This window comes from Gossypium raimondii, chromosome 2 (genome assembly GCF_025698545.1).
Source record: "Gossypium raimondii isolate GPD5lz chromosome 2, ASM2569854v1, whole genome shotgun sequence".
Lineage (NCBI taxonomy): Eukaryota > Viridiplantae > Streptophyta > Magnoliopsida > Malvales > Malvaceae > Gossypium > Gossypium raimondii.
In genome coordinates, this window is record NC_068566.1 from 44,431,842 (window position 1) to 44,446,228 (window position 14,387).

Consider the following 14,387-nt stretch of genomic DNA (forward strand, 5'->3'; position numbering starts at 1 on the left):
TAATGACATATATAGGAGCTAACCCTATCATATAGGTAAAAGTACATGCCAAATCCTCTATTATAAAGACCCAAATTTATCTCTATTATTAGATGAATTAATTTAATATTTGTACTATTAAAAAATCAATTATGACTCAATTTTATTAGAGATAATACTGAAAAATACATGGAAAATTAATTTTTTTCATTCAACTTCATATAAAATATTTTATCTATAAAACCATTAAAATCTTTCAAAACATAAGCTTGTTAAATAAAAATGACATTTTTTAAACAGTAAATATTAACCCATGAAAAATATTTTGATAAAAAATATTAACCGTTCTAAATATGACGAATTTGTATCTTCCAATCTCTGTTGACGAAGCTTGTGATTTAAACGTAGCTCAACTAAATTATTATTTACTATGCATGTCACCATATTTAATATTTTATACCGGTTACTCATAATATATTATAAAGTAGTATTTTATGGTTGAGTACATATGAGTACGGGTGGGTGGTGTGTGTATATATATAGAAGAGACTTGATAGAAAGGGATCGATCCAAGAAGAGTCGAAATTGTATTGTAAGAGATGGGGAATAGTATACGGTGTTGCTTGGCGTGTGTTCTTCCTTGCGGAGCTCTAGACCTCATCCGTATAGTCCATTTAAACGGCCACATTGAAGAAATCACACGTACGGTCACCGCCGGTGAGATCCTCCAGGCCAACCCTAATCACGTCTTAACCAAACCCACCTCTCGAGGTCATATTTTGATTATCTCCCCTCACTCCCAGCTCCAAAGAGGCGGCATTTACTTTTTGATCCCCGAATGTTCCTTACCGGCCGAGAATAGAAACAACAGTGTCCGCTGTAAAAGGTCTTTCAAGATGAGCAAAAAACGCAACAACAATAATGATGATGCTTTAGATTCCGGTCATCGATGCTTAGCAATTGACGATGTTTTAGAAATGAAACGCTGCCGCCGTAGAGGTCGTCGGAAAGGTGGTGGAGGAGTATGGCGGCCTCATCTCACAAGCATCTCCGAGGACTAACAAATTGTCCGGCGCCGGGATCTCATCGTATCTACGTGGACATAATTACAGTTGTTTTTTCTTTTATAGACATGATCACAGTTGTTAAGTCGTGTAATGGGAGAATCTTTTTCTTTATTATATACTTTGGTGGGGTATTAATTTTGTGGATATAATTTTAAGCGGTGATATACCACATTAGTTAACTATCTTATATTAAACTTGAGACTCTTAAATGAATTGTTTTTAGGGTCGAAGGTTAATATCTACTTCTTTAATGGGTATACGAAAGATTAGTTATTAAGTTCGTTTCGATAAATATATTAAAAGTAAAAAATATATATTTTCAAAAGGAATAAAGTAAAATTTAGTTCTTGAATAGGATAATTTTATTTAATTTGGTCTTTAATTTTTTATCTATATTAATTTTAAATTTTGGTAATTTTTTCAATTTAGTTATTGAATTTGAATTTTATAAAAGTGTGATAATCTGGTAAGTTTAAGGACTACGAATTAACGTGGACAAAAAAGTCTAAATCCCAATTTAAGAAAAATTACCAAATTATTAAGCCTTTTCCGAATTGTGATACTTGAATTTTGTTTAAATCAAGGTTTTCAGAACTAGTGAAGTTACCAATTCTCGATTTAACATGTTCAATCAATTTGTCCAGTTTAATTAAATAAATTATTAAAAATAAAAAAAATCAGTTCAGTCGACCACGAACGATTCGCGAGTCAATTAATATAACCCCTCTCTTCAAACTGATTCCGAACTCGACCGACCAATTCGATACGATTTAAAAACATTTGTATGAATTTGATTGGCGAAAGGTTTAATAAATATTCGGTTGACCTTGCAACAATCATGATGATGAGCTTAATGAGTTGGAAAAAAATTGTTTTTAATTTTGTTAATAATTTTATTATAAATTCTGAATATATTTGTTATTTTTAAGATAATGTCTAGACTTAGATATAATAGGACAATGTGCTTCAATGTAATTGAACCTCCATCCTCCATTGACAATTTTATATCTAACATAAATTAAGTAGTTGACTCACTCATTTTAAGATTATCTTATGATCGCAAAGTGACAAACCACTAATAATAATAATAATAATGGTAATTAGCTGTGATTAATGTTGAATAGTCCAATATGCTAATTATAGAATATTAAGTATTTTAAAAAATTAGCATATTAAGAAAATTATATTTAAAATCTATTGGATATTTGTCCAAAATGCTTAATCAAAACGCGTTCTGTTAGCGAAAAAAGCAATATATGAAAGGTTTTTTTTTTCTTAAATAACCAATATATTTTTGAAGTTTAAGGTTAATGGTTGGGAGTTTATTTTGATAAGGTTATCATTCAATCTAATAATCTCGAGATTGTTGGAGTCTTTTGTGATAATCAGCCAGCTGGATCGAGATCATCATTGATTAGGAGAATTCAACATATTTTGGTACGTGAAAACAAGTGGTTTGTGAGGTATACGCCTAAAGAGAATAATCAGATAACGAATGCCTTAAATAAAAATGGCCTTGAGGAATGATGTAGACTTGCGTATATCTGACGATCCTCCTGTAGAGATTCAAGTAATTTTAAAAGAGGATAGAGCTAGAGGCATATTGAACATGGGAACTTCTTTGTAATCCTTTTGTTTCACCCCCCAAAAATAAAAATCTTGAGTCGAGTTGAATCAAATTTTAAAATGATGAGAGGCAACATATCGATATCAGTCGATTTTATTGTACCATTTCGAATTTATCACTATTTTTAAAAACATTTGATATATAAAAAGTGTTTACAAATATCGAATAATAAAACCAAATAAAATGCTCATAAAAATAAAGCTTTGGTTAAAATAAAAAAGAAAATCTTTTAAATGTTATAAATTTTAAAATACCAAAAAAAACACTCATCAATTATATAAAATATTCTTTAATAAGCTTTACAAATATAATCTGTCATTAAATAAACTTGAAATTTAAAAAAATATTTCATAAACATTTAAATTAAAATTTAAAAAATATATAATTTAAATAATTTTGGTTTTGTATGGAAAAACGAAGTTATCGAAAAATCCAAAGAGAGGATTGCATAATCAAATAAGCTGGCCAATCATCACAAGGAAACCGGAGACTGCCCTTTGTTTTAGTTTCGCACTTCGTACATTTCTCCCTCTTGTGTTGACATGATGATTTGGAATGTTTACCATTTTAGATATAACTTAAATTTGAGTCGTAGTTGTGCTGATGTTAGAGTTAACATTTATGGTTTAAAAAATATCATAAATTTAATATTTTAATTAAATTACAAGTAAAGAAATATTTTCATGTTATTTTTTATAAAAAAATTAATAAATTTAATTATAATTAGTATTTTTCTTTTCAGAGTTTGAATTTATAAATTAAGGTTTAAAATTGGTATGGAATTTTGGATTTAGGATGTAGGGTAGTGTTGCCATATAGGCTAATCGTGATCCTAATGACACTGCATAGTGGGCTTTTTGTCTGATTACATGATTAGGTTTATATGACAGAGTAGGCAGTCTGCATACATTAATCTCTCGATATTTTTGCACTTTCAATGTGAAAAATGAGTTCTCAATCAAAACTGGAATCCCTAGGCTTTTTGCATTAATAATACGAAAATGAAAATTAAAATAAACTATTTACGAAAATGAAATTAAAAGTGATATTAATAATGTGTTAGACGATATCATTTATAGAAAATAATATTTAATTTCAAAAGCGGTGTCTCTATGCATTTTACTTTTTTATTTTTATGTTTTTGTTTTTATTATTTTATTTTATTTAATTCCATAATTTTAATATTTAATAATTATAACTTTTTAATATTTAAAATAATGACTAAATTGATATAAAAATATTAGAATAAACTATCTAAATAGTCACTTAAAATTTTTATCAAGTTCCTGTTTTGATCACCAAAAATTTTTAATATTTATAAAAAAATGGTTGAGTTGTTTTATTTTTAATATTTTATAATTATAAAATTTTGAATATTTAAAATAATGATTAAGTTAACTATGTGTAAAAGCTGAGAGGAAAATAAATTGATTTTTTTAGAAATAAAATAAAATAAATAAAATATTAAAAACTAAATTTATTATTATACCAATTAAAAAAAAGCACGTTGATTTAAAAACTAATGTCCACCATTGAAGTCAAGTTTTCCATTGACGGTGAGATATTGAAAACAATGGATATTAGGGGGGTAAAGTGGGAATCTGACGTGTACTTTTCTGTGGGAAGGCTTTTAGGCACTAGGCTGTCCACGTTGCCTATGCGTGGATCATTATATTTGTCAATCTTGTCGTTCTTCTTTTACTCCTCCCCATTTTTTTTTGAATATTTTACTTAAATAACTTTTAAAAAAATTTTAAATACTGAAATAGATTGTCAGTTAAATTATATACAAAAATAATATTTTTTTATTTGTGTCTATCTGACAGGCGTAATCACTTTTTTATATTAAAATATTTTTTTATTTTTTAAATTATTATTTTATTGGTGACGCCTTTCTCATAGACGCCACTGCTTATATTTTTTTCCGGATCAGTATATGACCCATGTTAATATACGAAAATGGTATGGGGTAGGTGGCGCCTATCTAGTAGGCGTGACTGATGGAGCCTATTTGGTAGACGCGACTGGTGGAGCCTATTTGGTATGCGCGATTGGTGGAGCTTATCTGACAGGCGCAACTGGTGCTTAATTTTTCTTCTATATATACTCTCCCGAAAATCAAATGAGCAGAAGACACAAATTTTAACAGAATAGAAGTAAGAAGATAGGGAGAAGAAAGAAAGAAAGGAAAACAAAAAGAAGGATAATGTATTTTAGTTTATTTCTTTTTAAATAGAATGTAGAGTTTTGTTAGTAATTTTATTATTTGAAAGTTATTTTGTTAGGTTATTAATTTTGTTAGCTTCTGAATGAAAAATTTTGCATTAAAAATTTTATGTAACTTTTTTGCTATTCGAAACTGTTTTGAGAATTTTGAATTTTTTAACAGATCCAGTATTGAAGATGGAGAATCGGTTTTTCGTATCCGTTTATTTCAATGGAGAAATTTTGACAACAACCGTGAGATGTATATTCGAATGTCACAAACAAGTAGTAATGAGATTTCATAGAAATATCTCGTTCGATGATATGAAGGAAAAAATTAGTGAAAAAAATTATAGACGTTGTGGGAGAGGATCTCGAAACTTTTCTTCAAGTTTCCAGTTTCAACGGATCCCATAAAATTCACCGAAATAGAACTTGTAGACGATGAAGACGTGGAGACAATGGTTGCTCTTTATTGTGGGACTCGGAGCAACCAAAATGCACCTATTCAGTTATTTGCTGAGTTAGCTGGTGTGGAGCCAATTGAAGATCTCACTCCATTAGGTGAAGAAGATGGAACTCAAGAGCTGTAACAACCCAATTTTGACCGTAATCGAAATAGTGGTTTCGAGAACATAAATTTGAGTCCGAAAAATATTTTAATATTTTTTTCTATGTCTGTGATATTTGAATTTGATTGTGTGAAAATTTCGTAAATTTATTTGGCCGTTTTTGTGTTTAATTTGATAAAAGTACTAAATTTCATAAAATGTAAAAGTTGATACTTAAAGTGTAAAGCACCTATTTGGTAATGGCTTTTTAACTTGAAGTCCTTAAAGGGCAATAAACCCATTTAAAATATAGTGGACGGCAAGATGGCTAAAAAGCCATGTATTCTATGTTTTAAATATTATTTTACAAAGGTTAAAATAGTAAACGAATAATAATGTATATTATATCATAAATATTATAAAATAAAGTTATAAAGCACCTATTTGGTAATGGCTTTTTAACTTGAAGTCCTTAAAAGGCAATAAACCCATTTAAAATATAGTGGACGACAAGATGGCTAAAAAGCCATGTATTCTATGTTTTAAATATTATTTTACAAATGTTAAAATAGTAAACGAATAATAATGTATATTATATCATAAATATTATAAAATAAAGTCATTTTCTTCACCTTTTTCCACCGAAAACAAGAGAAAGAAACTTTGTTCTTCAAGCTTTAGCATTCAGCACCTTAGGGATTTCAATTCAAGATCAAGAAATCAAGAAATCGGATTTAGATCGGGGGAAATCGAAAGTAGTTGAGTAGCCGATCTATTAGGAGACGACATCTGAGGTAAGTTATTAAGCACATATATAATTGTATCGTTTTAAAATCAGCTTAGTATCTGATTAATTATGTTGAATTGAATGGTATATAAATATATATACATGTAGTGATAAAATTATTGAAATAAAATGTATTGAGTTGTTGACTTTCGACACTAAGTGTGCAAATTTAATTGTGAAGCACTAAGTGTGCGAGTTTAATTGTAAAGCACTAAGTGTGCGAGTTTAATGGTAAAGCACTAAGTGTGCGAGTTTGATTATTGAGCACTAAGTGTGCGAACTTATTAAATATTTTCGAATAACTATTAGTATTGAGTAATTGTCTTATTGAGAAATCATGATTATTAAAATGAGTAAATACTTGGAATTCTTGAGTAATAACCATTATGGTTGTATATTAAGGTTAAGCTTTGTAGGAATTAAACCTATGTGGTGATTATATTTGGAATCATATATATATATATATATATATATATATATATATATATATATATAATATGATTCTTTATAATACATGATGAGGAAAAGCATAATTATTTGGTCTTGTGATTAAATTTGAAGAAATGTTTAAGGTCGTGTAATTATATTGATTTTAGTTAAATCATAGTAATAAGTGAATAATTATTTTATGATATGGTAGGCTAAAGGTAAGATGATTTAGTAGTATGAATTGGTTGAATATTATTTGAGATATCGGTTTAAATAGTAGAGTATATTTGCTTATAACTTACTAAGCTAAATTAGCTTACAATGTGTTGGATAATTGTTTTGATGTATAGATTTTAGTGATCGCTACGTGTTCGGGGATCGTTAGCTAAGCTCGTCACACTATCGATATTTTCTTTTGGTATTTTGCTAAATCGTTCTCAAATATATGGCATGTATAGTATAGTTAAAATATTGATTTTGGAACCAATGTGTATATATATCTAAAAGCCATGCTAAAATGGCTTATCTCTTTTGGTTTGAATTCGGTATTAATGCCTATGCTTTAATGGTCTAAAATGTGGTATATGTTCATGAAATTTTTATGCTTAAATGCTGTCAAATTTTGCATATACATGCTGTCAAATTTTGTGTATAAGTGCTATCCAAATTGGTATATGTATGCTGCCCAATTTTGGTGAATAAATGCTGTCCAATTTTGCATATACATGCTGTCAAATTTGTGTATAAGTGCTGTCCAAATTGGTCTATGTATGCTGCCCAATTTTGGTGAATAAATGCTGTCCAATTTTGCATATACATGCTGTCAAATTTTGTGTATAAGTGTTGTCCAAGTTGGTGTATGTATGCTGCCCAATTTTGGTGAATAAATGCTGTCCAATTTTGCATATACATGCTGTCAAATTTTGTATATAAGTGCTGTCCAAATTGGTATATGTATGCTTCTCAATTTTGGTGAATAAATGCTGTCCAATTTTGCATATACATGCTGTTAAATTTTGTATATAAGTGCTGTCCAAATTAGTATATATATGCTGCCTAATTTTGGTGAATAAATGTTGTCCAATTTTGTATATACATGCTGTCAAATTTTGGTGTATAAATGCTGTCCAATTTTGTGTATATATATATATATATATATGTTGCTCAATTTCTGATGTATAAGAGCTGTCCAAACAGGGTAGATTACCTATGTTTGTAATATGTACTATATTTAGTAAATTGAAATGAAATAAATGCTAGGATAAATGTTTGATTTATGATATTAAATTTTAATTAGGTAAATGATAATGATATGGATGAATTGTTGAAACATGGTTAGTATATGAAACCTGATTAAAGATGCATGTTTGATTTTATTTGGTTATGTGATAATATATATATGGAATGAAATTTTGTGGTTGAGTTAAAAAAAAATTTTGAGTCGGGTTTTGATCGGTAATGCCTCGTAACTCTAATCCGGTGACGGACACGAGGCGAGGTGTTACAAGAGCCGTGTATGGTGGTTTCGGTATTGTACGTTGATAGTCAATCAACTATACACAGGATCGACATTGATCTTAATGCTGCACCCGAGACTGATGTGGTTGGTGATGATGTATACCACAATAGTGATCCTTCTGATCACAAGGTCGATAGTGATAGTAATCTCGACGTGGACGAGGTCCCGAATCATATTGACAACAAAGGCATGAATGAAGATGGAAACGTTAACATGTCTTCAGTCGGGAACCAAATTCGTCGTATTGTGATACACAATAATCTAGGGGCACACATGTCTCGGATAGACCTCGATGCAGCGCACGCGATCGAGTTTTCGGAGTACCCTGAAATACTACCCGCTCACCGACTGGCCGTATATTTCGATCTTGAGGATTTGTTCGTGGGCCAGAGATTTGAAAGTAAGGAAGAGTGCGTATTTGCCATTAAGCTGTATAACATGAATATATCAGTGGACTACAAAGTCGTCGTGTCTAAACTAACATTATATATTGGGGAGTGTTGGAGGTCAGCGGAAGGCTGCAATTGGCGGATACGAGATGCATTTATCCAGAAGTCGCAGATGTGAGAGATACGAAAATTTGTTAGGCTTCAAACATGCACTTTAACACGTATGACAGAAGATCATCGAAAACTTGATCCTAGAAATATCTTTACGTACATCATGCCAATGGTGAAAGACATGCCGAGCATTAAAGTTTCGGTACTGATTGCCGAAATGCAGACATAATTCCAGTATCGAGTATCATACCGAAAGACATGGATAGCTAAACAGATGACAATGGAAAAATTGTACGAAGATTTCTATGCATTGTAATTGTACAATGAGTTACAGGGATGGATAGTCGCTATGCAGGAGTACGTGCTGGAGACTGTCATTGAGTTCCAGACATGACCTTATTAAGGCCTGGATGACCAAATACAACCGGGAAAAAAATTTTTCCAACGAATATTCTGGACGTTTGATCCATGTGTGCGTGCATTTCCCATTGCAAGTCATTTGTGCAAGTAGATTGGACATGGCTATACGATAAATATACACATATCCTACTTCTTGCGGTTGCTCAAGACGGAAACAAAAACGTGCTCCTGATTGTGTTTGCCATTGTAGATAAGGAGAATATAGAGTCGTAGGAATTTTTCTTTACAAACCTGCGAATGTATGTTATTAGTAATGATAATATTTGCATAATCTCCAATAAAGGAAAGTGATTAATTGCCTGCATTAGGCGTCGGTGTGTCATGGAGATCTGTTTATTACATCAGGCATATCGTGGCTAACTTTCACCGACATTATAAAAATGCAGACTGGCGGAGACAAGTTGTGAGAATGGGTAAAGAATAACCTTATCCTTTCAATATATAACCCAATGTTTTAGGGCGAGATTGTAACTTATATTTTCTTAATACATACACAGCGTACGAGCTAGAGCCACACATTTTTCGGCAAAGGATGACTCGACTTGAGAGTGACATGGAAGGTCAGACGAACACATCTTTTCGACTATGGTTGGGTACTATGGAGCCGTGGCAATGGCCTCAAAGTTTTGACGAGTGCTTTCGTTATGGTTAAATGACCACAAACTTGGTGGAAGGGATCAACGCAGTGTTGTTGAAAACACGACATCTTCTGATTTCAACTGTTTTCTCAGCTACATTCTACATGTTGGCTACTTTGATACCAAGAATGGGTCAGCCACAAGTCAATCAGATAAAGGCGAGATAAGTATTTATCGAAGATGTCAGGGATACAATGGTTGCAAACTGTCGGATGGCGAGGTCGATGAATGTAGAAGTACATTCACGACGTAATGAAATGTTTCGAGTTACAGAGATCATCGTTCGTTGACCCGGCATACCACCTAGGTCCTAAAGAGTTGATCTCCGAAACAGGTGGTGCGATTGCAAGAGATTCCAGACACTTCATTATCCCTGTGCACATGTAGTGGCAACTTGTGCTAAAGTCTCGATCAATGTAGAACAATTTATCGATGAATTGTACACCCTCGAGTGCATGTTGCGTGTATGGAAGAATAAGTTCCCCGTGTTTCCTGACCTATCTACATGGGAGGTTCCTCCGACGACCTTCGAGCTTGTCTTAGACAAAGGGTTGCGTAGGAACCCGAAAGGTCGCCTGCAATAATCTAGAATCTATAACAAAATGGACATTAGAGAGAAATCCGACGAGAAGCTGTGTGGTGTATGTAGATTAGCTGGTCATAATCGGAATAAATGCCCACTCCGAAACTATCATATTGGACAATCGTCGCGATTGGGTAGAAATTGAGATATTGTTCATTACATGTTGAGAGGATTGAATCTAAACTTTGTCTACAATTTGTTGTAGTTAATCTATTTTGAATTACAAAATTGGTCTAAAGTTTATTTATTTAAATTGCAAAAAAAAACCATAAAATTAATAAATAAAATGGCAAAAAAATCATTACATAAATACAAAGTTGACTATTTAAATTGCAAAAAAAAACACATAACATTGATAAATAAAATGGCAAAAAGTCATTACATAAATACAAAGTTGACTATTTAAATTGCAAAAAAAACCCATAAAATTGATAAATAAAATGGCAAAAATTCATTACATAAATACAAAGTTGACTATTTAAATTGCAAAAAAAAACCTTATAAAATTGATAAATAAAATGGAAACAAATTCATTACATAAATATGAAGTTGACTATTTAAATTGCAAAAAAAAAAAAAAACCCATAAATTTGATAAAAAAATGGCAAAAAAATCATTACATAAATATAAAGTTATTTATATTACAAAACCCCCTAAAATTGATGGTTTGATGATGTGATTTTAGGGGTATATTTTGGTGGAGCTGGACGTTTACGTTGCGGACGATTGCGACGATCAACGTTCTCTTCATTCGTATGTGGGGGTGTGTGAAACATAGACGAAAAATTATATGTCTCAAACGCCATCGATGAACTTGAGCCGGGAGGAGTGGAGTACGGCGATGGATACGGGCTGGAAGGAGCGGAGTACTGAGGTGGATACAAGCCAGGATGACTGGAGTATTGCGTGGTAGTGGGCTGAAGATATCAAACTATGAATGATTTTCATGGCTTGACGAGCCTAGGAAATAGTCATCGCGCCCCAAATTTAGATGATAATAACTATCCCTAGAGTGTAGTTTTGGCTCTACCTCTGGCTCTGGCTCCGACTCTGGCTCCGGCTCTGGTGCATGATGTAGATTTGGAAGGGGTTGCCCAAGTTGTGTCAAATGTAGGAGGACTACCATCGACTGCCCACCAAACAAAAATGGTTTCCCTATCTCACAGTACCACTGTATGTATTCTAACGAGGGTTGTAGATCCATCTGAGGTACCCTCCCCAACCGGTTATTCCACATCGTAGTATATTCTTCATGCACTTCTCCCTAATCATTTTCATGCTTCCCCCTCTTCTTAATCCCATGGATCTCCCTTAATCGTACTAGCAATGTTGAGATATACTATATGCAATGAAACAGCCAGAGTACTCAGTCGCCATGATACCACTCCACTGTCTGAAAATTGATAACGGGTGCGCTAATGCACCATAGGTTTGAGTGGATGTGGGCAGACGAGGGAATAACCACCATAATTTTTAGAACAGAATACGAAATCCAAATGAACTACACAGTTAATAACATTGTTATATTAATGCTGGTCGAGTGGAATAAAATAATAAAATTAAGTTGATATTGGAAAATTTTACCCCCTCTTTAGCATGATTCTCGATCATCAGACTATATATCAAAACCGTGTATGACCTCCCAATACCTGAATTAGTGCTCCATCTACGAAAACAAATTGTTAGAACAAAATAATCCGAGAAAAATTCAACTAATTGTTATAACGAGTAAAAATTCATCACATATTAATGAGTGAAAATACATATGATTGGTGACTAATGGATGCCAAGAATGGCATCCGGTAAAGTGCCCATGACTACAGTAGTATGAGGCACCCACCTATGTCCATCGCAGAAGGATCTGTCGTCCGACAAAGTTGGCGATACAACATGGCTAACACTGCGGACCCCTAACTGTATGAACGAGTGTTATGCAAAGTGGATAATAGGGGTAAGTACATCAAGTGGACACTATTACCATTTGCATCCGGCATGAGTACACCCCTTATAAGGTGCATAATGTAAGCTCGAATGACCTGCATCACCTCTCATCCATTGGCAGTACTCGGCAAATACTCAGAATTGGACTTTAGCCATGAAAACCTCAAACTGATAAATTTCCCCTCACTTGGTGAGCGTTCAAATAAGTCATAGCAAAGGGCAGCCGACCTAGAGGTCAAACTTACGCCCGTAACCGCATTCCCGTCGATGGGGAGCCCGAGCTGTAGTGCAACATCCTCTAGAGTGATGATGCACTCCTCGCACGACAAATGAAATGTGTGGGTCTTTGGACGCCATCGCTCGACTAAAGCGGAAATCAAGTTCTATCGTAGATCAAAAGTTCAGATCAATGCCACTGATCTGAACCCGACTATATGAACGAGTGTTATGCAAATTGGATAATAGGGGTAAGTACATCAAGTGGACACTATTACCATTTGCATTCGGCATGAGTACACCCCTTATAAGGTGCATAATGTAAGCTCGAATGACCTGCATCACCTCCCATCCATTGGCAGTACTCGGCAAATACTCAGAATTGGCCTTTAGCCATGAAAACCTCAAACTGATAAATTTCTCCTCACTTGGCGAGCGTTCAAATAAGTCATAGCAAAGGGCAGCCGGCCTAGAGGTCAAACTTACGCCCGTGACCGTATTCCCGTCGATGGGGAGTCTGAGCTGTAGTGCAACATCCTCTAGAGTGATGATGCACTCTCCGCACGACAAATGAAATGTGTGGGTCTCTGGACGCCATCGCTCGACTAAAGCGGAAATCAATGCCATTGATCTGAACTCGACTGTATGAACGAGTGTTATGCAAATTGGATAATAGGGGTAAGTACATAAGTGGACACTATTACCATTTGCATCCGGCATGAGTACACCCCTTATAAGGTGCATAATGTAAGCTCGAATGACCTGCGTCACCTCCCATCCATTGGCAGTACTCGGCAAATACTCAGAATTGGCCTTTACCCATGAAAACCTCAAACTGATAAATTTCCCCTCACTTGGCGAGCGTTCAAATAAGTCATAGCAAAGGGCAACCGGCCTAGAGGTCAAACTTATGCCCGTGACCGCATTCCCGTCGATGGGGAGCCCGAGCTGTAGTGCAACATCTTCTAGAGTGATGATGCACTCCCCGCATGACAAATGAAATGTGTGGGTCTCTGGACGCCATCGCTCGACTAAAGCGGAAATCAAGTTGTATCGTAGATCAAAAGTTCGGATCAATGCCACTGATTTGAACCCGACGAACTCCAAGTATGATATTAGGCGTTCATCTAGCAGAAACCTACACTATTAACACGCCCCTCAAAACGCAGTACAGACCCTGACATTATTAAAGTAGCAAAATAGTTAATATAATATAATTTAATTCCGCAAATAACATGAGTATCAAATAAAAATTTCATTACCATCTCATTAATAGTACTTGATATGTGATTATTATTAATCAAAGAACCCATTTGTTGCAAATCTGCAATTAAAAAATTAATTCATTTAATTTATTTCAAAAATACAATAAATTATTTCAATTTTCGAAACAAAAAACACGATAAATATATTATAATTTCCCATAATTTACCTACAATAAAAAATTATGTTTGTTTTAATAATATAATTAAAATAAATATAAATTATCTAAACATAAAAAATATACAATTTAAAAAATAAAAATAGAAATAGAAACATACCGATTAGTTTCTTTCAAACAACTCAAAAATTATATAACAACAAATTTAATCAACATTTCAATAAATAAATAAAAATGTTCAAATAAATAAAAATCAAATAAAATTACATCATATAAAAATTACATTAAAAATCACAAAACACTAAACTAAACACTAACAATTTATATAACCTAATCATAAATTACTAACAAAATAACTATAAATTTTTTAAAAAAATACATTACTAAAAAATCACTAAACACATAAATAAACACTAACAATTTATAAAACCTAATCATAAATTAATAACAAAATAACTATAAAATTATTTTTAAAAAATTATATTACTAAAAATCACAAAACTCTATACTAAACATCAACAATTTGGAACCTAATCCCATAAAT

At 32.8% G+C, this 14,387-nt stretch overlaps 1 protein-coding gene across 1 annotated transcript; it reads left to right on the forward strand.

Annotated features, from left to right (window-relative positions):
- The first annotated feature begins 558 nt into the window (after positions 1–558).
- LOC105789041 (uncharacterized) lies at positions 559–1,195 on the forward strand. The gene has a single exon (XM_012616239.2). It carries the CDS (start codon positions 579–581, stop codon positions 1,038–1,040), a length of 462 nt encoding a protein of 153 aa, XP_012471693.1. The 5' UTR covers positions 559–578; the 3' UTR covers positions 1,041–1,195.
- The last annotated feature ends 13,192 nt before the right edge of the window (positions 1,196–14,387 follow it).

What these genes read in the sequence shown, in the direction of transcription:
- LOC105789041 (XM_012616239.2), top strand. Translation starts at nt 579, where the DNA reads ATGGGGAATAGTATACGGTGTTGCTTGGCGTGTGTTCTTCCTTGCGGA.